At 37.0% G+C, this 22,911-nt stretch overlaps 1 protein-coding gene across 1 annotated transcript in view; it reads right to left on the minus strand.

Annotated features, from left to right (window-relative positions):
* Positions 1 to 754: 754 nt before the first annotated feature.
* The window catches only part of LOC108389573 (uncharacterized), a 32,130-nt gene continuing 9,973 nt past the window's right edge, over positions 755 to 22,911 (minus strand). The window contains exons 3-5 of the mRNA XM_037021398.2: positions 9,605 to 9,731; positions 9,258 to 9,350; positions 755 to 7,544 (exon numbers count right to left, since the gene is read on the minus strand). Of these exons, the coding sequence (XP_036877293.2) occupies positions 5,218 to 7,544; positions 9,258 to 9,350; positions 9,605 to 9,731 (2,547 nt within the window). The 3' untranslated portion in view covers positions 755 to 5,217. The remainder of the gene's footprint in view (positions 7,545 to 9,257; positions 9,351 to 9,604; positions 9,732 to 22,911) is intronic.

Genomic DNA, 22,911 nt, shown 5'->3' on the forward strand with positions numbered 1-22,911 from the left:
GGGAGGGGAAGGATGGAGTGGCTGGGTGAGGAAGGGTTAGAGTTTGGGCATACTGGGCTCTGGGAAGGGGCATTAAATCGCAAATTAGAGTAACTGTAACCAACCCACATTCCATCCCCAAGTTCCTCCCCACACATATAGCTAACTGTATGGGGCATTTGGTCAACCTCCATGCTACTGCATGCATTCATTCACCCATTTAATAATAAGCTTGTTCTGTCTACTTTGTGCTGGTGCCATGCTAGGGACCTTGGACACAGCAAGAACAAGACAAGTCCAAGCATTATAAGGCTGATGGTGCAGTGGGGAGGAACAAATGATAAACCAAAACCAGAAATACTTAATATTAGGTCAGATGCTGGTACTTGCAACAGAAAGCTGGTACAAAGTGGGAAGTGACCCCAAGAAGTATATTACTTCAGATACAGTGGTGTGTAGGGGAGGGTTCTCCAAAGAGGGAGAGGACAGCAAGCTGCATGGGAACTGGGAATGCAGAGTACACAGCTGAGAAAAGGCCCGAGTGGAGCAAGCTTCCTTGATGTTAATTTAAGAACAGCCAGAATTGGGCTGTTGACAAATAATAAAAATGTTGACCTGCTACAACTGCAGGCTCTCCAGACTCTGCCCCCTTTTATTTTACTTATGATGTTGCACAAAAAAATTACATGCAAACATGTAAAAAATACAGATAACTGAAATGTTATGTGAATGTCTGATATATAAAATACAAAAATTTCATAACCTAATAATCATACAATATATAAAATAGACATTTATTACAATAAGGAATATATAATAAATGGTATTACATTACAGTGTATCATTGTCATAAATATACATTATATATAATGATATGGACATAAAATTATTACTAATATACAGGTCTAATTTATACTTATAGATCTAATAAATAATCTTTTATCAAATATAAATTATCACATGGCATAAAACTTTTGAGTCATCCATGTTGTAGCCGTCAATAAATTATTCCTTTTTATGGTGTCAAAATTAGCCTTTTAATGGCTAAGTAGTATCCTATATACTATAATCTATTTATTCACCCAATAATGGACATTTGTTTTCTTTACAACATTTTGGCAATTATGAATGCAATTTCTGCGAACATTCAAGTCCATGCATAATTTTTCATTTCTGTAAGGTAAATACCTAGCAATGAGATTGCTCAGTTGTCGGGCACTTACATGGGCAACTTTATAAGAACTTGCCAAACTTTTTCCAGAGTAGATATACCATTTTACCTTCCATTAGCAATGCATGCATGAGTTTCCATTGCTCTGCATCCTTGATAACTTTTGGTACTATGTCTAATTTTTTTAGTCACTCTAACAGATGTGTGATGGTATCTCATCATAGTTTAAATTGGCATTTTCCTGATTACTAATAATGTTGAGCATCTTTTCACTAGCTTATTTTCCATTGGTATCTTATGCAACCATATGGGTGAATCTCAAATTCATCACATCAAATGAAGAGTCAGATTCCAAAGCAGATAAATAACATACTTATCTATAGATAAGCACCCATTTATATGATATTGTGGAAAAGGCAAAACAAGAGAGACAAGAAACAGATCAGATTAGTGACTGCAAGGGGCTGGGAGTGAAACTGCCTAGAAAGGGACAGGAGGGAATTTGGGGGAGCAAAGAACTGTTCTCTGTCAAATACATAATTGTATGCATTTGTCAAAACTCTCAGAACTGTGTACACTAAAAAGAATGAATATTACCTGAAGTAAACATTACCTCAACAAATCTAAAAATATACCAGTACTATAATAATAATCACAAAGTCAACGTAATTTTCAATAAAACGTTTCCATCTGTGAGTTTTGGGCACAGCCACACAGAGGTTGGTCAGATGCTTGTGTCAACTTAAGACTAGTAATATTATTAACAGGACGCCCAAATTGGTCCTCACGAGCCCTGCTCCCTTGTTAAACCCTGACCCATATTACATCACTTCATCCTCCATAATTCCATTTTACAGGTGAGGTGACTGAGACCCACAGGGGAGGTTGCTGGGCTGACCCAGAGTCCCCCAGCAGGTCAGTGCTGGCAGCAGGATTTGAATGCATTGTTTTCAGGATTCTAGTTGCTTCATGGGAAGCTCAGCTTATGATCTCTGGGCACCCAGATACTCCCCAGCCCACTCCAGGCCAGTAATTCACAGAGGGGTCTATTAAGCTAGGACCTCATCTTCATCCCTTTCCATCCTCTAGGGCTCCTGTCCATGAAAACAGTGTAGATATGGCAAAACAACACTGGGGAACTTGTAGTAGCCACACTGAGGGATCTCATGAAGCAATGTGGGCAATGGGGAATCAGCAATGTGTTAATAGGGACTAATAGGGCAACAGCCGATACTACCAGGACTTAATGGAGGGGTCACTGATACTGCTACTAATAGGTATCAACAGACTGTTCTGGTTATTCATGGGGATTCTACAGAAAGGATAGTGGATTCTCCAAAATACAGGTGGGGTAGAGTTTATGGTCCGACATCAGTCACTGCCTTTATCTGGGGAAGGAATGCAAGTTAATGGCGCTCAGCAGTATTCAGAGAAGATGTTAAGGAGATCACCACATGCTGGTTAAAGACATTGCTAGGTGGGATAATGGGGATAATCAGTCACCATCAGTGTGATGGGAAAGCAATGGAGGGTGTTCACAAGCCATCCTGCTAGAAGTGTAATGAAAGTATCAGGACATAATATTACCCTGGATTAGGTGGGGTATACAATTCCCTTGTCTGAGGACTATAATAAGTGGTCATGAGTCACTACTTAGGTGAAGGTAGAAATAAATGGGGAGTATAGAGCTCACCAGACTCTCACAAATCAGGTGAAAATAACAGACATTATGCTGGAGGTAATTGTGGAAGAGATAATGAGATCTACAGACACTATTTCCTGGAATTAATGAGGTGACGAACATAGTAATTTAGTAGGTCTCAGGGGAATACTGGAGGGTTGTGCTGGGATAGGTTAAGAAGGGAGTAATGAGGAAATGTCCACTCTCCTGAGGTCAGCAAACATTGTCCTAAGATGGGGGAATAATGGTAGGTCACAAGATATTGAGTGAAGCGCCAGATACAGTGCTGTATGAGGTAAAGAGGGCTAACAAGTGGGCCACCAGACACTCTTCTAAGATAGGGAAGGTTGTCTGATGGATCATCACTGTGAAGGGATGAGATGAAAGGAAGCTAATAATGGGTCAGATACTGATTTAAGGTATGGCAATGGGGACTTGGGTGAGGTTAAAAAGGAATCCCTAGCCCTGCACCCCCAGCCAGGTTCTGCCCCCACCCTCCACCACCAAGCTGCTGTTCATAAAGGTGAGAGCATCTCTGCACAACCATCTACTTCCTCTCCCAGTGTTGCCAATGACTGCCTCATTGGCTGTCCAGCAGCTGAGTGTTCAATCAGACCCTGTGCCCGAACTTATGAGGCCACTGCTGCACAGTGTTGGGTTGGACACCTAGCTTCCGAGGAAAGTCTGCCCCTTTCTGCTCTTGCCCCTTTATACTATTAGCTTTGAGCACATCTTTAGGGATGAGTGGGTCTGTAGGTCAGGTATGGGGGTGAGCAAGGATCTGTTGTGTAACTGGTGTGGGGCAAGGCTGTGCATGCCGGGGCAGAGTGAGCAAGCTCTTCTACAATCACTCTGGAACTGACTGGGGTATTTCAGAATCATGGTAGGAAATTCTGGAACACAAGCATCTATGTGGGATTTCCTGTGTCTCAGTTTTCCCTTCTTTAAGGGGGCTGGCATCAGTCTAAAAGGTTTACATTTCAGTTTTAGGGCCAGGAAAGAGGCACAACCCAGGTAAAAACTAGACATGAAAAAACCTATCGTATTTTAGCCAAGTTAGTTCTCCCCTATGGAGCATCTTATGCTGCAATATAAAGAATCAAAGGGAAGTTATGGGATGAGTAAAGTCAACACTGCACAGTGTGCATTTATGAAATGCCTACTGTATGTCAGGCACAGTTCTAGGCTCACAGTGGTGAACAAAACAGGAGAAGACAACTTTTTAGTGTGGAAGCCATAAACAAGTAAAATATACAAGACATCATGGCAATAAGTGCTAGGGAGAGGGAGAAAGGAGGAAGAGTGAGGGGGCTGCAATTTTAAACCGGGCAGCGTAGCACAGGGAAGGACTTTGTGAAGGAGCCATTGTAAGACATGAAGAAGCTAACCACACAGATATAATGAGGAACTGTGCTCACTGAAGAGGGCACTGCAAATGCAAAGGACCTGAGGCAGGACCTGAACTCAGGTTTTAGGCACTTGGGGAAAAAGATGCTTGTAGAGTATATGACATGAAGGTGGACACAGATCTAACATGAATGTGTGCTGAGATTTATTATAATATGTTACTGATTTGTTATTATTTTAAAAGTAAAGTCATTAAGTAAGGCAAGTGAGCTGGAAGAACTGGGATAGCAAAAGGAAGACTGGAGTGAAGTGCTGACCAAGGTGACCTGAAAATTCTTACCACGAAGCTTTTCTGAGGGGAAGTGGGAATTCACAAAACACTATGCTGGGGCCTCTTTGAAGGTCAGTAAATACTACGCAGGACAAAATGGCAGTCAGCAGACATGCTGTTGAGCTCCAACAGGCAGTCATAATGCAATTATGGGTCTCATACATAAAGAATTTTTCTTACTGTGGGTCTCTCTCTTGACAGAAATACTTAATGGGGGTCTGGATAGGCACAACCATGTTAATTCAACAGAAGAACAAAAAAAGGCCCAAAACTCTGTTAGTATGTTCTGCAACAAGCATCTCACAGAACTTAGACTTTGTTACTATCACATATACCTATTATGTTGTCCTACCATTTAACTTTGTTGGCACTTTACCTATTCCACAGTAAACAGGATTACCATTAGCACGACTGAACATAGTATTTTCTACGCAGGATTTGGTGTTACACTTTCCATTTTATTTTTCATGAGGCATTCTAATGTATCAAATTGGCAAAGTTCCTTCTCAGTAAGGATGACCCAAGGCTTAATGAGACTGGTGACAATATGGGAAGGGCCCCCCTTGTTCAGGGCCCTCTCAGAGGTCCTCTTCTGTAATGAGTGACATTTTGATGGAGCATTTCTACTCATGAATATTTTTCTGCCACGTGAATTCACTAATGTACAATCAGACTAGATCTCACTAAAATTTTCTTATACTATTTCTCTCAAGTGTGTATACTCTGATGAACATTGAGCACTGATTTCTGCACAAAGCCTTTCCCACAGACTACACACTTATAGGGTTTGTCTCCAGTGTGCGTTGTCTGGTGTTTATTCAGATTTGATCTGTCAGTAAAGGCCTTCCCACACTCAGCACACACATAAGGCTTCTCTCCTGTATGAATTCGCTGATGTACTTGCAGCTGTGATTTCTTAGTGAAAGATTTTCCACAGTGACTGCATTCATAAGGTTTCTCTCCAGTATGAATTCTATGATGTATAGTCAACTTTGACTTCTGTCTGAAGGTCTTCCCACATTCAGAACAGATATAGGGCTTTTCTCCAGTATGAGTTTTCTTGTGTTTACTGAGATTTGACGTGCCACTAAATGCTTTCCCACATACAGCACACACATACGGCTTTTCTCCTGTGTGGACTGGTTGATGCACCATGAGCTGAGATTTAGAAGTGAAGGATTTCCCACAGTCACAGCATTCATAAGGTTTCTCTCCAGTATGAATTCTCTGATGAGTAATGAAGGTTGACTTCCGAATGAAGGCTCTTCCACACTCAGTGCATACATAGGGTTTTTCTCCTGTATGAATTTTCTGATGCACAATTAGTATTGATTTCTGGTTGAAAGCTTTTCCACATTCATGGCATTCATACTGTCTCTCTCCAGTGTGAATTTTCTGGTGTGTATTGAGGTGTGACTTCTGGGTGAAGGCTTTTCCACAGGTACTGCATTCATAAGGCTTCTCTCCAGTATGAATTCTCTGATGTGTAATCAAGTCTGACCTTTGTGTGAAGGCCTTCCCACATTTAGGACACACATAAGATTTCTCTCCTGTATGAGTTTTCTGATGTGTAATGAGATTTGACCTGTTGGTGAATGCCTTCCCACATTTAGCACACATATAGGGTTTCTCTCCTGTGTGAATTCGCTTATGCACATGGAGTTGTGACTTGGAAGTAAAGGATTTCCCACAGTGACCACATTTGTAAGGTTTCTCTCTTGTATGAATTATTTGATGTGCAATGAAATGTGCCTTCTGGATGAAGGCTAGCCCACATTTCATGCATATATATGATTTTTCTCCTGTATGAATTCTCTGATGCACTGTGAGTGCTGACTTCTGAGAGAAGGCTTTTCCACAATCACTGCATTCATAAGGTTTTTCTCCAGTGTGAATTCTCTGATGTATAATCAACTCTGACCTGTAGGTAAAGGCCTTACCACATTCAGTGCATATGGAAGATTTCTCTCTAATTTGAACCTTCTTATGGGTAGTGAGATTGGAATTATTGTTGAAGGCCTTCCCATATTCAGTATATATAAAAGGTTTCATTCTTGTGTGAATCCTTTGATGTACCTGGAGTTGTGACTTGTAAATGAAGGACTTCCCACAGTTACTGCATTCATATGGTTTTTCTCTAGTATGAATTCTTCGGTGTGTAATCAAGTGTGTCTTCTGAATGAATGCCTGTCCACATTCAATACATATATAGGATCTCTCACCTGTATGAATTTTCTGATGCATCTTCAGGGTGGACTTTTGGGTGAATGCTTTGCCACAATCACTGCATTCATGGTGTCTCTCTCCAGTATGAATTTTCTGATGTTTACTAAGATCTGAGTTATAAGAGAAGCCTTTCCCACATTCATTGCATTCATAGGGTTTTTCTCCAGTATGAATTATCTGATGCCTTAAGAGAGAAGATACTTGGAAAAAGGCTTTTCCACATTCACTGCAGTTGTAGGGCTTCTCTCTAGTATGGGTTCTCTGATGTGTAATGAATTCTGGCTTCTTTACAAATGCCTTCCCACAGTCAACACACACATACAGTTCTTCTCCTGTATGAACTCCAAGATGGACCTTGAGTTGTGACTGCTGGGTGAAGATCTTTACAAACTCAGCACATTCATAAGATTTCTCCCCAGTATGAATTTTCTGATGTTGAGAAGGTATTTGTTTATAGCTCAGGATTTTTACATGATTATGGTCCCATAATTTCTCTGGAGTATACTCTTGTTCAGTATAGGAAGAAATTTTATCATATTCAGTAATATTATTAATGTTCTTTGATGCATTGTTTTTATTATGACTATGTAAATCTAAATTATGCTTCAATGCATTTCCAAAAGAGTCACATTGATGGGGTCTTTTTCGGGAAGGAATGTTTTGGCTCACATGAATTATTTTTCTAATGTCTTTGTATTCATAATCCCTCTTTGTAGTCAGTATTTTCTTAATGAAAGCAACATCTCTTAAAGATTTGTTTTCTCTCTGCTGATAGCTGTCTATTTGGTCATCAGTCTGCCACAATTCTTCTAGAATAAAATACAACAAAATGTCAGTTGTAGCGTCACCTCTCAACATAGAAAGCAGTGTTTTCAGAAATTCTCTGCCGTGAGCTTTGAAACCCAAACTCTCCTCAAAGAATGAGCTAGAGAGGAGAGTCATATGGCTCATTTAGTAAGCACACATAGAAAAGGGAGAGGGTGGCTCATGTGATGAGGAGTCTAGTGATAGTGGTAATGGGAAACAATTCAGCAGTTAGAAGAAATAAACTTTATGTACACATTGCAACAATGGATAGAAGTGGAAAAAGTAAGGCAAAGACCAACATACATAGCAGAGTAACATTTATATAGACTAATTATACATACCCAAGGTCACTTTAAATTTTAAAGGAATATGCATAAAGAAATATGTTTCCATTATATAAAAAAATTGCCTATGGGAAGTAAGATGGGTCTGGGAAAATGAAAGGGAAGAGAATAAATTGAAAAATAAAATATACAAGTCCCTTTATGCACAGGGAATCCATTCTAAGACCCCCAGTGAGTGCTTTAATCCACAGGTAGTACTGAATCTGGTATTGCTTTTTCTTTTCTTAACAAGTCAAAAACTTTCACCTTTCCACTTAAAGAAAGCACTTTATAGCTTCTCCTTGGCATATCTGAATTGTCAGACATCACTACTCTTGTATTTTGGGGGCATTACTAAGTAAAATAAGGGTTATTTGAACTATAATCCATGACAGTTGATTTGATAACTGAGATGGCTACTAAGTGACTAAACAGGCAGATAGTGTATACAGCATGGATACATGGGACAAAGGGATGATTCACATCCTGAAAGGGATGGTGTGGGATGGCGCAAAATTTAAACCTTAAAAATTGTTTATTTTTGGAATTTTCTATTTAGTACTTTTTGGACTTCAGCTGAACATGGGTAACTGAAACTGCAGAAAGTGAAACTGTGAACAAGGGAAGACTAATTCCCTTAATAGAGAATCCTTACCCAGATGGATGATGATAGTGTATCCTGAAAGAAGACAATGATTAAACTCAAACATCATCATGCAAAATACAGAAATAAAGCAATTACAAAAATCAGCCAATCAGGCAGAGGGACCCCAATCAGTGTGAAGTCACTCAAGCAATATTGGAGGAAAATGTTAGAAAGGTACTCCTAAAAGTTAGGTGACAGTGACCCCTTAGGTCATCAGTTGGATGAAAGGCATAGGGAATGGGGAAGTGACAAATCTTGTATCAGTGCCTATAGGGAATACAGGAAGATAGGTTGGCTGGAGATAAAGTTCTGTAGTATCTCACAGTGAGAAAGAAAAAAATGAAAAGACTAGCATTAGTGGGAATGTATGACATATAGTAACTGTGGAAAAAAAGCAGATCCATGAACGCCTAAATGCATAAAGAATGAATCTCAGACAATGGGGAAGGTAGAAAGAAAAAGAAATGTTAGAAAAGAGCATAACCAAGAAAGAAAGAAAATCTTTAATGAAGCAGACTGGCACAAGATCCAGACTCTACGAATCTAAGGGAGAAGAGAGTGAAGAAATGACAGAAATAAGCAGAAGGTATTTAGTGGAGACACCAATGTCAAGATCTTCATCAAGCAATAAAAAAACCCTGAAAGCCTGCCTGAAGAATCATCTTAATAGCATTTCAAAGATGTTACTCTTTCTCAAGACAGCTGGGATTTACTCCCCTGTCTCCTTCGGGGTCACACTCACTCACCTGGACAGCTCTGATGTGGGCTCTCACCATGCGATGCCCATGGCTCCTTTCCCTGCTCCAACATGAAAACCTCTGGCTCAGGAACTTGATACCCTGTTCATGAGAAATGATAAAGGATGGGGTCCAGATAATTGTGTTTCAGAGCCCAATCAATAAAGTCTTGCTCAATGCAGCTTTATTCTTCAGGAAAGTAACCATACATTTCTGGGAGCAGAGTAATACAGAATGCCCAAAAGGGATAAAGAATCCTAGGCAATTCAAAGACAAAACCCATCACATATTTCAGATGTCTCAAAGCAACTGAGAATGAAAATACCGCCAGTGGGAACCCAGGTGACTGTGCTTACCTACTGAGAGCAGGTGGCTGTAAGTCTCCAGCATCACATCCCGGTACAGGTTTCTCTGAGCAAAGTCTAACTGCTGCCACTCCTCTTTGCTGAAATCAACAGCCACATCCCTGAAGGACACAGATCCCTGTAACGGCACATTCCTGTTCAATGTGAATAGTTAGCTTTGGGGGATGGAGACACTATACTTAAAAATATGCAATGTGGAGTTTTTTTGTTGTTAATTTACCTCTTTTTAAAAACTTGACTCCCTATTTCCCTAATATTTTTTGTGAAAATTTTCAAACATACAGAAAATTAAAAGAATTATATAGTGAAAAGATGTATATCCATGACTTAGGATTTACCATTAACATTTTACTCTACTTGTTTTTCACCCATTTACCCATCCTTTTACCAATCCAGCAATCCATCTTACTTTCTGGGCATTTTAAATTATAGATGCCAGTATACTTCCTCCTAAATATTTCAAAATACAAGTTAACTAGAGTATAATATTTGTTTACGTTAAGGTAAAATTTACACACAATGAAACGTACAAATCCTCAATGTATCACTTGAAGTTTTGACAAATGCATATACCTATATAATTCAGGAACTTTAAAAAAATGATTATTTCATATAAGGTACATATTAAATATCTAATTTTATGTAATATTTTGTGGAAGAAAAAAATCCAACAAATAATTTCTGCTATCTCTATAGAGCTGTAGTCAATTACTCATTTTTCAAAACTGGAGATTGAAATTGGCAATCTTTTAGCCTTCTAGCAACTAGATGAACCACCAGCAATTCAGTTTTTGAGCAATTTAGGACTAGCCATATGCTAGTCCTGGGAACACAGAAATGATTTATTTTTCTATTCTAGCAACTTAAAAGACTTAAAAAACTTCTAGCAACTTAAGACTTCCAGCAACTTACAATAAGCAAGACCTAACCTTTAAAAGAAGAGAAAAGTAAGATCCAAGTTCACTAAGGTGTCAAACATAAATCTCTGTGGAACACACTGAAGGTCCAAACAAGGAAACAATATACTTTTCATGGGAGAGTAAGCTTATATTGAGGAATGTAAGTTGGAAGATGAGTTAATATAGAATGAGGGGTGAGGGGGGTAATTTCCTAGAAAAGAGAAAAAATAAAGGTGTGGAGACAGAAAAATACATGATGAGTTTGAGAAGCAGCAAATAGCTCTATATAAATGGAGAAGAGTCTACACAACATGTCAGGAAGATGGTTATGACAACAACAGTTTGTATCACATAACAAGTATGGATTTTTTACTTTAAAGGTAATTAAGGTAATCAGATTTGTTAATTTTTTTTCCCTGAGAGATCTGTACTGCAGGATAACCAAATAAATGATGAGAAAAATCTCCTTATAGAATAATTCTGGCTAATAAGTGAAGAGGTTAGGGCAGAATTAAAATATCATTTTGTAACTTCTATTGAAATAATGGATTTAGAAAATGATCATTAATGGCTGTTCACTGTCTCAGGTTTAAAGCTGAAGATATGTTTAAAATGGATGGATCAGCTAAACATTTACATCCACCAATCAATTTTAATGTCACAAAAAGGGATAACCAGTGTGTGCTTCCTGACATAACAGAGTAAGTAATTTTATTATACCACCCATTAAGCGTTCTTAGCCACAAAAAGAAAAAGCTGACTGAATCTCATTAAGCCTCCAGGTCTAACAAACTCTTACATAATATGTTCCAGTACAGACATGTACTGAACAATATTAAGACTGAAACATTAGCTAAATCCAGAAGGCAGCAAATGACTTGTTTCTTCAAAGAATAAATTAAAATAGAAAAATGTTTTTTGTTTTTTTTTACAGACTCATTATTAAAAGAGACTTAAGAGCCATACTAACCAAATGCTAACTGTGAACCTTGTTTGGCTCTTGATTAAAACATACCAACATCAAAAAGATATTTATGGCATATTTGAAGAAATTCAAACAATAACTGGGTATTAGATGGTATCTAGGAATTACTATTATTATGTTTTAGATGTGACACTGGCTTACTGAGTATGTGAAACAAAAAGGAAAAATGAATTCTCATCTTTTAGAGATACATATCAAAGTATTTACAGATAAGATATAGGATTTACTTTAAAACAATCCAGGAGCTGGCAGGGAGGGCAGTTTTAGATGAAATAACAGTGGCAAAATGTTGATGACTACTAAAGCTGGTGACAGGTACAATAGATACAAGGACTCCTTAAACTATTCTAATCTTTACTTTGTATACATTTACATTTTTTTTCATAAAATGTTTTTTAAAAAACATAAACCTCTATATTAAAAAAAAATCTAATCTGGGAATGCATAATTGAAGGATTAGCTCTTTCTACCTGGAATCACAAACACTTAAAAAAAAAGGATTATAGGGACTTCATACCCCAGACTTACCAATTTATAGAAATAGTAGACAGAAAATTATCAGTTGATACAGAAGAAGAAACAAAAGTATCTAATTAATATTTATAGAACACTCCAACCAATAATAGCAGATACACATTCTTTTCAAGCACCCATTGAACGATGACCAAGACAAACCATATCCTAAGCTGTAAAACAAACCTCAACAAATTTAAAAGAATTGAAATAATATACAGTATGTTCTCTGACCATAATGGAACCAAACTAAAAATCAGTAACAGAAAGAAAACAGAAAATCTCTAAAGGAATTATACTAGAAAATAATAAAAAGAAGCTGTCTGGAAAGTCACAAAATATTTGGAAATTAAACAGTTCTAAATAACATGTAAGTCAGACAAATTCTCAAAAGAAATTTAGAAAATATGTGGAAACTTAAAGTGAAAATATATCAAAATCTGGGGGATACAGATAAAGCAATACTGAGAGGGAAATTTATAGCACTAAATGCTTACATTAGGAAAGGGAAAACAAATGATCCACGTAAAAAATGGGCAGAGGATATGAACATTTTACCAGAGATACAGAGATAGGCAACAGGCACATGAAAAGATGCTCCACATCACTAGTCATGAGGAAAATGCAAATCAAACCAGTGAGATATCACCTCACACCCATTAAAATGGCTAAAGCAAAAGACAAGAAATAACAAATGTTGGTGAAGATCTAGAGAAAAGGGAACACTTGTGCAATGTTGGTGAGAATGCAAATTGGTACAACAACTATGGAAGAGTATGGAGGCTCCTCAAAAAATTAAAAATATAACTACCACATGATCTAGCAATTCCACTTCTGGGTATCTAGCCAAAGGAAATGAAAGCACTAACTCTTAAAGATATTTACATCCCCATGTTCACTGAAGCATTAGCCAGGACATAAAAGCAACTTGTGTGCACTGATGGATGAATGATAAAAAAATGTGTATGTGTGTGTGTGTGTGTAAAATGGAATATTATTCAGAAAGAAATATTGCTACTTGTGACAGCATAGATGGACCTTGAGGGCCTTAAGCTAAGTGAAAGAAGTCATATAGAGAAGGACAAATACCATATGACCTCACTTATATGTGGAATCTAAAAAAAAACAAGTCATAGATACAGAGAACAGATAGGTGGTTGCCAAGGGCAGGGGCGGATGGTTGGCAAAAATGGGTGAAGGTAATCAGAATGTATAAACTTAAGTTACATTTTATAATTTATAATGTATTTTATAATTTACTTATAATTTATTTTAAATAAGTCATGGGGATATAATAACAACATAGTGACTACAGTTACTAATACTGTATAGGATATTTGAAAGTTGCTAAGAGAATGAATCCTGAAAGTTTTCATCACAAGAAAAAATAATTTGTAACTGTGTGGTGACGGATGTTAACTTAGACTTATAATGGTAATCTTTTCACAACATATGCAAGTATTGAATCATGTTGTACACCTGAAACTAATGTAATGTTATATGTCAATTATATCAATTGTTCTCTAGTCAATAATTTAAATTCTGATCTCAGGAAACTAGAAAGAAGAGTACAATAAACCCAAAGGAAGCAGAAGGAAGAAAATAATAAGGAGAAGATATCAATGAAACTGAAAACAAAATTAAAGAAAACTAGAGAAAAGTCAATAAAACAGAATCCAATTATTTGAAAAAAAATCAACAAAATTGATAAACTTTACTGACTGATTATTCAACCAGACTGACAAAGATAAAATGAAGATATAAATCACCAAGGTCAGGAATGAAATAGAAGATATCATTACATATCCAACTGCCATTAAAAGGAAAATGAAGGAATACAAAAACTCTATGCTAATAGATCAACAACTTGTAAGAAATGGAAGTGACCTCAAAAACCAGATAACTACCACAATGCAACTCTTATGAAGTAGATAAGCTGATAACCCAATTACTATTAAATTAAAAACTTAAAAGCTGCTGGAAAAGCTCCAGGCTCGGATAGTTTTAACTAAAGAATTTTACTAAATATTTTAAAAGATAGGCTCATTTTTACACAATCTCATCCACAAAACAGAAGAGCAGGGAACACTTCCCAACTACTTTTATGAGGCCAGTATCACTCTGATAACCAAATCTAGACAGACAGTACAAAACAGAAAACTACATACTAAGATGTCTCATGAACTTAGATACAAATACTCTCAACAAAATATTAGCGAAATGGATCTGGCAATGAATAAAAATCATGTACTACCACAAACTGAAACTTATAGAACTCTCTGTATTGTATTTTGTAATGCCCTTTGAATCTTTATTTATTTCAAAATAAATAAAAGTTCAAAGAAGTATACTGAATTAAGACAATTCTCAAAACAGATTTTGGAATGGGAAAGACTGGAAAATCAGTCATGAGACCCACTTCACAGTTCATGTGAGAAAACATGAATTTCTTACTTACCTCAAGTAAGGCTTTAGCAAGGCTATAAAAGGGATTGATGTTAATTATTAAGAAGGTGAAACTGATATCAAGTGTGAAGATGAGAAAAGGAGACTCAAATAATTGTTACTGGTTTTGCATAACCGCGGATTCTGGTGCCACAGAGGGATTTAAAGACTAGAGGTAGGAAGCTGGAGAGAAAGATAAGAAATAAAGATTTAAATCTTGTACATACTGAGATTTAGATGAGACATATATAAGGATGTACCCTAGGCAGCTGGATAGAGAGCTAGTATAAAGATGAAAATTCAGGAGTTGTAGGTCACTGAATTCTGGACGGAATGAGCACGCAGCAAGGACAAGGATTAAGTATTAAAAATATTTGTAGTTTTTACTGTCTAAAATATGATGCTTGAAAGCTGTTATTTATTTGTGTAAAAACAGATAAAGCTTTACTTCGTGATGTGCCGATTATTTATATCATATAAGTAGCTTGGATGCCTTACCAAATGAGCTTTTTATAATTAGTTTTTCCAGGAAAAGATCTCCTCACAGAGATAATGATAAAAATCTCCTGATGTACAAAGATATTATAAGCAAAAAGGATGAAAGAAAATGATGAAAAGGAACATGCTAAAAATAAACTATCACACAATAAAGAAAACACATTCACCCTACGGTGATGGACAGTGACTGTAATGGGGTATGTGGTGGGGACTTGATAATGGGGGGAGTCTAGTAACCACAGTGTTGCTCATGTGACTGCATATTAATGATACCAAAAAACAAGCCATGAACCCTAAAAATAAAGAAAACACATTCACCATGAACTCAAGGAATTCACTATGGTAATTAAATAGGGGTTTAAGAATCCATGGAAGAAATAATGGAAAACATAGGCTAAGGAAATGCTTATTTAAATTTTTGAAAAATAGAACTCAGTAAACAAGTATAAAGGAAAGAAAAAGCACACAGAAATGAAGGTCTCTCTGAAAGCAATGAAAATACTCTGTGAAAACAAAAAAAGTGGTAAAGAGCAGATTTGAACAAGCGAGTAACATAAAATGGAAATAAGGACTTTTAAAGGAAAACAGAAATAAAATAAAAATGGAGTTCAATAGAAACATCCAACAAATAAAAGAATCATTATTATGGCTTGCATAAAACTCATCATTATTCACAGTACAAATTTAATAGATGTTGTCTAAGAGATTAAAGATATAGTTCAAGAATTTAATGAAGGTGACACTAAAACAATCACACATACAAAAAATAATCTAAACCTTCCACATTACCAGAAGGGACACAGAAAAAACATCATGTATAGTCAAAGATATATAAAACGTATAATATCAGAACAATAACATAAAATGCATCTTTCCACTGCTCTACAGAAGAAGTGCACAAGGACTTCAAAGGATGACAGTAAGAGAATGAGCAAAGGCTCCTCTGGAAATGCCAACAGAATGGAAACAATAGTCTCCATTTTAATATGAGACAGCTGAATTCTACGGGAAAATATTAAACTTGACAAACACACAATCCAGAATGAATTTCAGACGTCATTATCATCACTGCAGCAAATTACATACTATCAAAATTTATAAACACTAACTACAGGTAAATATAGATAGAAATAAATATATTCATGGAGGGAGACTTTAAACAGTACCTCTCAGCTCCAAGAGATAAAGTGTTAAAAATACACCACACTGTAAAAATCTCAAAACTATGTAAGATATCTTATTGGTAAGATGGTTAAGTTTTATATCCTAGAAACATTCTTTTCAAGTGCCTATGTAACATTCAGAAATATTAAACATAAAATTTGCACATACATACAATATTCCAAAAGGCAGAATTAAATCAATGCAAATAAATCTTTCCAAAGTGCAATCCTAATTTTTTAAAAGTAGAATTTTAAAAATAAAAATCTTAACAGCAAGTGAAAATGTGGTACAGGATTTGGTGGGAAATGAAATATGTTCATAGAAATTAATCCATTTAATCTAGATTTTTAACTTTATGTGCATAAATTATTTTTCTGTATTATTTTTAAGTACTGTTTTGCTGTATATTAGATTGTAGTATTTTTATTATTTCTGTTAAAGATATTTTACTATTTTAATTTCTTTGACTTTGGCATGGACTGATGAATGAGAAAATAGTATCTGCTTCACATGTGTTCCCATGATAAAGTCTATTTGGCTATTGTTTTCACCTATTCTTGAATTCATTTAGTTAATATATTTGACTTCTGAACCTGTGTTCACAATTTCTAGTTCTTTTACTGTTCATAACTGGTTTGGGCATCAAGGTTAACATAGAAAACAAAACAAAACACCAAAGAGAAGATTGGGAATAATTTTAGATATCACCTTTATGTAAATCTATGGTGTAAAGATCAACTGTAAAACCACATGAATTTTCCACTATTTTTTTTTTTTTTTTTTTTTTTTAGGAGAGCAAGGGTGAGGCTTTTATTTAGAGATAAAGTTAGAGACAGAGCTCCTGATGCTTGCCAGGAGGGGACAAGAGAGTCTGGTCATACACTGTCAAGGGTTTTTTTAGGCAGCTGAGGATTTTTGGGAATGTGATAAGGGCTAGGAGTGTGAACCTGGTAAGTGTTCTTATAATGTTCATCCTTGATGAGACATTAAGTCTCTTTTCTAATCAGTCTTCCAGATAATTCTGCAAAATTAACTTAAGAAATTTACTGCAGATTCTTCTCAGAATATTAGCTTCTTGGTCTGGGAACATATCAAGACTGCCTGCCCTGCCATCAAGATGGGCTGAGTTATTGTCTGTTTGCTAAGGAGTATATTAAGAGCCATACTTCTTAACTTCCTGGGTTTTTTTTTTTTTTTTTTTTTTTTTTTTTTTTTGAGAGGGCATCTCTCATATTTATTGATCAAATGGTTGTTAACAACAATAAAATTCAGTATAGGGGGGTCAATGCTCAATGTACAATCATTAATCCATCTCAAGCCTAATTCTCGTCAGTCTCCAATCTTCTGAAGCATAACGAACAAGTTCTTACATGGTGAACGAATTCTTACAGAGTGAATAAATTCTTACATGGTGAACAGTACAAGGGCATTCATCACAGAAACTTTCGGTTTTGATCATGCAATATGACCTATAAACCATCAGGTCAAATATGAATATTCATTTGATTTTTGTACTTGATTTATATGTTGATCCCACATTTCTCCTATTATTATTATTATTTTTATTTTTAATAAAATGCTGAAGTGGTAGGTAGATGCAAGATAAAGGTAGAAAACATAGTTTAGTGCTGTAAGAAGGCAAATGTAGATGATCAGATGATCAGGTGTGTGCCTATGGACTAAGTATTAATCCAGGCTAGACAAGGGCAGCAAGACATCCACGGATGCAGAAGATTTCTCTCAAAGCAGGGGGGGTGAGGTTCTGAGCCTCACCTCTGTTGATCCCCAAATTCTCACCTGATGGCCCCCCTGCGACTGTGCCTGTCTTAGGTTGTTCCTCCCTTGAGGAATCTTACCCGTCTCTGGCTAACCAGTCATCTTCCGGGGCCATACAGGGAAATGTAAAGTTGGTAAGTGAGAGAGAAGCCATATTGTTTGCAAAGGTTAGCTTTTTACTTCTTTGCAGATTTATGCCCTGTGGCTTCTATGCCCAGCACTTGTCTCGAGGTATCTTTACCACCTGGAGGAATTATGATACTCGGTAAATTCGATATGAGGCACGAATTCTATTTAAGGTTTGTAATTAGGAAGGAAGAAGAAAAGCTATAGATGTAGCATATGAAGGAAACTTGGGAGGATTGATTATTTCTTTGACATATCTTCTTGTATAGTACCTTAAGTATGTATAGGTTTTAAACTACTAACTAATTTGCACACACATATTAACATAATAGGAATACGGTGACATAAACAAAGCAAATCTATAATTACCAGCCATCTCCAGTGAAGCCAAGAAAACCATTTAGGCACCCTAGGCATTTGTGAAAATTTATCTATGATATGATGGATATTTTCCAACTGTACTTGAACCATCAGACAAATTAAAGCAGACCATTTCTGGGATCTGTTCACATCCCATATGTTCTTTTAACCATAGATAGTCTATAGTCATGAGATTTTGGGGTGCTACAACTTGCATCCCTCCCAACTCCTGGTTGAGTTCCAACAGTACAGATCCAGTCAAATTCGTTGTCTCACTGTATGCACATGCCAGCCTAGACATCTCCCTCCTCCTTCTTATGGCAAGTCCAGGAGACGGTGGGCTGGATGCAGCCACAACCGCAGCATCGTCCGGATCCCTGTGGAGGCTTTTTGATGATCATCCCCCGGCACGAGTCCTCCAGAGAGTGCTGATGCCGGAAGCTCCTCCTCATATCGTATCTTAGTTCATTTTCTGGGTATCCAAGCTAGGCCTTGATCTTCTGCGTAGAAACAAACAGACCCTTTGCCCACACTTTGACATGCCCTCTATACCACTGTGCAGAACTCATTGGAGGTCAGCACACAGTAACTGCTTTTTTTTTTTTTTTTTTAATTAAGAGAAAGGAATATTATCAGAAAAGAGTACCTCCATAGCTGATCATCTGACACCCTTTAAGTGATCAACATTAAGGATATTTAAAGCATGCGTTGATCATTGATTTACCAATAGTTTTATCCTGTTAAGGAGTAATCCCCCTTTTCTTTCTTTCTTTCTTTTTTTTTTTAAATTTTTAATCTACACTTACCTGAAGAATACTATGTTTACTATGCTCTCCCCTATATCAGGTCCCCCCTAACAACCACATTACGGTTACTGTCCATCAGCTTAGCAAAATGTGGTAGAGTCACTACTTGTCCTCTCTGTGTTGTGCAGCCCACCCTCCCCTTTCTCCCTCCCCCCCATGCATGCTAATCTTAATACCCCCCTTCTTCTTCCCCCCCCTTATCCCTCCCTGCCCACCCATCCTCCCCAGTTCCTTTCCCTTTGGTACCTGTTAGTCCATTTTTGGGTTCTGTAATTCTGCTGCTGTTTTGTTCCTTCAGTTTTTCCTTTGTTCCTATACTCCTCAGATGAGTGAAATCATTTGGTATTTCTCTTTCTCCGCTTGGCTTATTTCACTGAGCATAATACTCTCCAGCTCCATCCATGTTGCTGCAAATGGTTGGATTTTTCCACTTCTTATGGCTGAGTAGTATTCCATTGTGTATATGTACCACATCTTCTTTATCCATTCATCTACAGATGGACATTTAGGTTGCTTCCAATTCTTGGCTATTGTAAATAGTGCTGCGATAAACATAGGAGTGCATCTGTCTTTCTCAAACTTGATTGCAGCGTTCTTAGGGTAAATTCCTAGGAGTGGAATTCCTGGGTCAAATGGTAGGTCTGTTTTGAGCATTTTGATGCACCTCCATACTGCTTTCCACAATGGTTGAACTAATTTACATTCCCACCAGCAGTGTAGGAGGGTTCCCCTTTCTCCACAGCCTCGCCAACATTTGTTGTTGTTTGTCTTTTGGATGGCAGCTATCCTTACTGGTGTGAGGTGATACCTCATTGTAGTTTTAATTTGCATTTCTCTGATAATTAGCGATGTGGAGCATCTTTTCATGTGTCTCTTGGCCATCTGTATTTCTTTTTTGGAGAACTGTCTGTTCAGTTCCTCTGCCCATTTTTTAATTGGGTTATTTGTTTTTTGTTTGTTGAGGCGTGTGAGCTCTTTATATATTCTGGACGTCAAGCCTTTATCAGATCTGTCATTTTCAAATATATTCTCCCATACTGTAGGGTTCCTTTTTGTTCTATTGATGGTGTCTTTCGCTGTACAGAAGCTTTTCAGCTTAATGTAGTCCCACTTGCTCATTTTTGCTGTTGTTTTCCTTGCCCGGGGAGATATGTTCAAGAAGAGATCACTCATGTTTATGTCTAAGAGGTTTTTGCCTATGTTTTTTTCCAAGAGTTTAATGGTTTCGTGACTTACATTCAGGTCTTTGATACATTTTGAGTTTACCTTTGTATATGGGGTTAGACAATGGTCCAGTTTCATTCTCCTACATGTAGCTGTCCAGTTTTGCCAGCACCATCTGTTGAAGAGACTGTCATTTTGCCATTGTATGTCCATGGCTCCTTTATCAAATATTAATTGACCATATATGTTTGGGTTAATTTCTGGGGTCTCTAATCTGTTCCACTGGTCTGTGGCTCTGTTCTTGTGCCAGTACCAAATTGTCTTGATTACTATGGCTTTGTAGTAGAGCTTGAAGTTGGGGAGTGAGATCCCCCCTACTTTATTCTTCTTTTTCAGGATTGCTTTGGCTATTCGGGGTCTTTGGTGTTTCCATATGAATTTTTGAATTATTTGTTCCAATTCATTGAAGAATGTTGCTGGTAATTTGAGAGGGATTGCATCAAATTTGTATATTGCTTTCGGCAGGATGGCCATTTTGACGATATTAATTCTTCCTAGCCATGAGCATGGGATGAGTTTCCATTTATTAGTGTCCCCTTTAATTTCTCTTAAGAGTGACTTGTAGTTTTCAGAGTATAAGTCTTTCACTTCCTTGGTTAGGTTTATTCCTAGGTATTTTATTCTTTTTGATGCAATGGTGAATGGAATTGTTTTCCTGATTTCTCTTTCTATTGATTCGTTGTTAGTGTATAGGAAAGCTACAGATTTCTGTGTGTTGATTTTGTATCCTGCAACTTTGCTGTATTCCGATATCAGTTCTAGTAGTTTTGGAGTGGAGTCTTTAGGGTTTTTTATGTACAGTATCATATCATCTGCAAATAGTGACAGTTTAACTTCTTCTTTACCAATCTGGATTCCTTGTATTTCTTTGTTTTGTCTGATTGCCGTGGCTAGGACCTCCAGTACTATGTTAAATAACAGTGGGGAGAGTGGGCATCCCTGTCTGGTTCCCGATCTCAGTGGAAATGCTTTCAGCTTCTCGCTGTTCAGTATAATGCTGGCTGTGGGTTTATCATATATGGCCTTTATTATGTTGAGGTACTTGCCCTCTATTCCCATTTTGCTGAGAGTTTTTATCATGAATGGATGTTGAATTTTGTCAAATGCTTTTTCAGCATCTATGGAGATGATCATGTGGTTTTTGTCTTTCTTTTTGTTGATGTGGTGGATGATGTTGATGGATTTTCGAATGTTGTACCATCCTTGCATCCCTGGGATGAACCCCACTTGGTCATGGTGTATGATCCTTTTGATATACTGTTGAATTCTGTTTGCTAATATTTTATTGAGTATTTTTGCATCTACATTCATCAGGGATATTGGTCTGTAATTTTCTTTTTTGGTGGGGTCTTTTCCTGGTTTTGGTATTAGGGTGATGTTGGCTTCATAGAATGAGTTTGGGAGTATTCCCTCTTCTTCTATTTTGTGGAACACTTTAAGGAGAATGGGTATTATGTCTTCTCTGTGTGTCTGATAAAATTCCGAGGTAAATCCGTCCGGCCCCGGGGTTTTGTTCTTGGGTAGTTTTTTGATTACTGTTTCAATTTCTTTGCTTGTAATTGGTTTGTTTAACTTTTGTGTTTCTTCCTTGGTCAGTCTTGGGAGGTTGTATTTTTCTAGGAAGTTGTCCATTTCTTCTAGGTTTTCCAGCTTGTTGGCATATAGGTTTTCATAGTAGTCTTTAATAATTCTTTGTATTTCTGTGGAGTCTGTCGTGATTTTTCCATTCTCATTTCTGATTATGTTGATTTGTGTTGACTCTCTTTTTCTCTTAATAAGTTGGGCTAGAGGCTTATCTATTTTGTTTATTTTCTCAAAGAACCAGCTCTTGGTTTCATTGATTTTTGCTATTGTTTTATTCTTCTCAATTTTGTTTATTTCTTCTCTGATCTTTATTATGTCCCTCCTTCTGCTGACTTTAGGCCTCATTTGTTCTTCTTTTTCCAGTTTTAATAATTGTGATGTTAGACTATTCATTTGGGATTGTTCTTCCTTCTTCAAGTGTGCCTGGATTGCTATATACTTTCCTCTTAAGACTGCTTTCGCTGCATCCCACAGAAGTTGGGGCTTAGTGTTGTTGTTGTCATTTGTTTCTATATATTCCTTGATCTCTATTTTGATTTGTTCATTGATCCATTGATTATTTAGTAGCATGTTGTTAAGCCTCCATGTGTTTGTGAGCCTTTTTGTTTTCTTTGTAGAATTTATTTCTACTTTCATACCTTTGTGGTCTGAAAAATTGGTTGGTAGAATTTCAATATTGTGGAATTTACTGAGGCTCTTTTTGTGAGCTAGTATGTGGTCTATTCTGGAGAATGTTCCATGTGCACTTGAGAAGAATGTATATCCTGTTGCTTTTGGATGTAAAGTTCTATAGATGTCTATTAGGTCCATCTGTTCTAGTGTGTTGTTCAGTGCCTGTGTGTCTTTACTTATTTTCTGCCCGGTGGATCTATCCTTTGGGGTGAGTGGTGTGTTGAAGTCTCCTACAATGAATGCATT

Source organism: Manis javanica, chromosome 17 (assembly GCF_040802235.1).
Source record: "Manis javanica isolate MJ-LG chromosome 17, MJ_LKY, whole genome shotgun sequence".
Classification (NCBI taxonomy): Eukaryota; Metazoa; Chordata; class Mammalia; order Pholidota; family Manidae; genus Manis; species Manis javanica.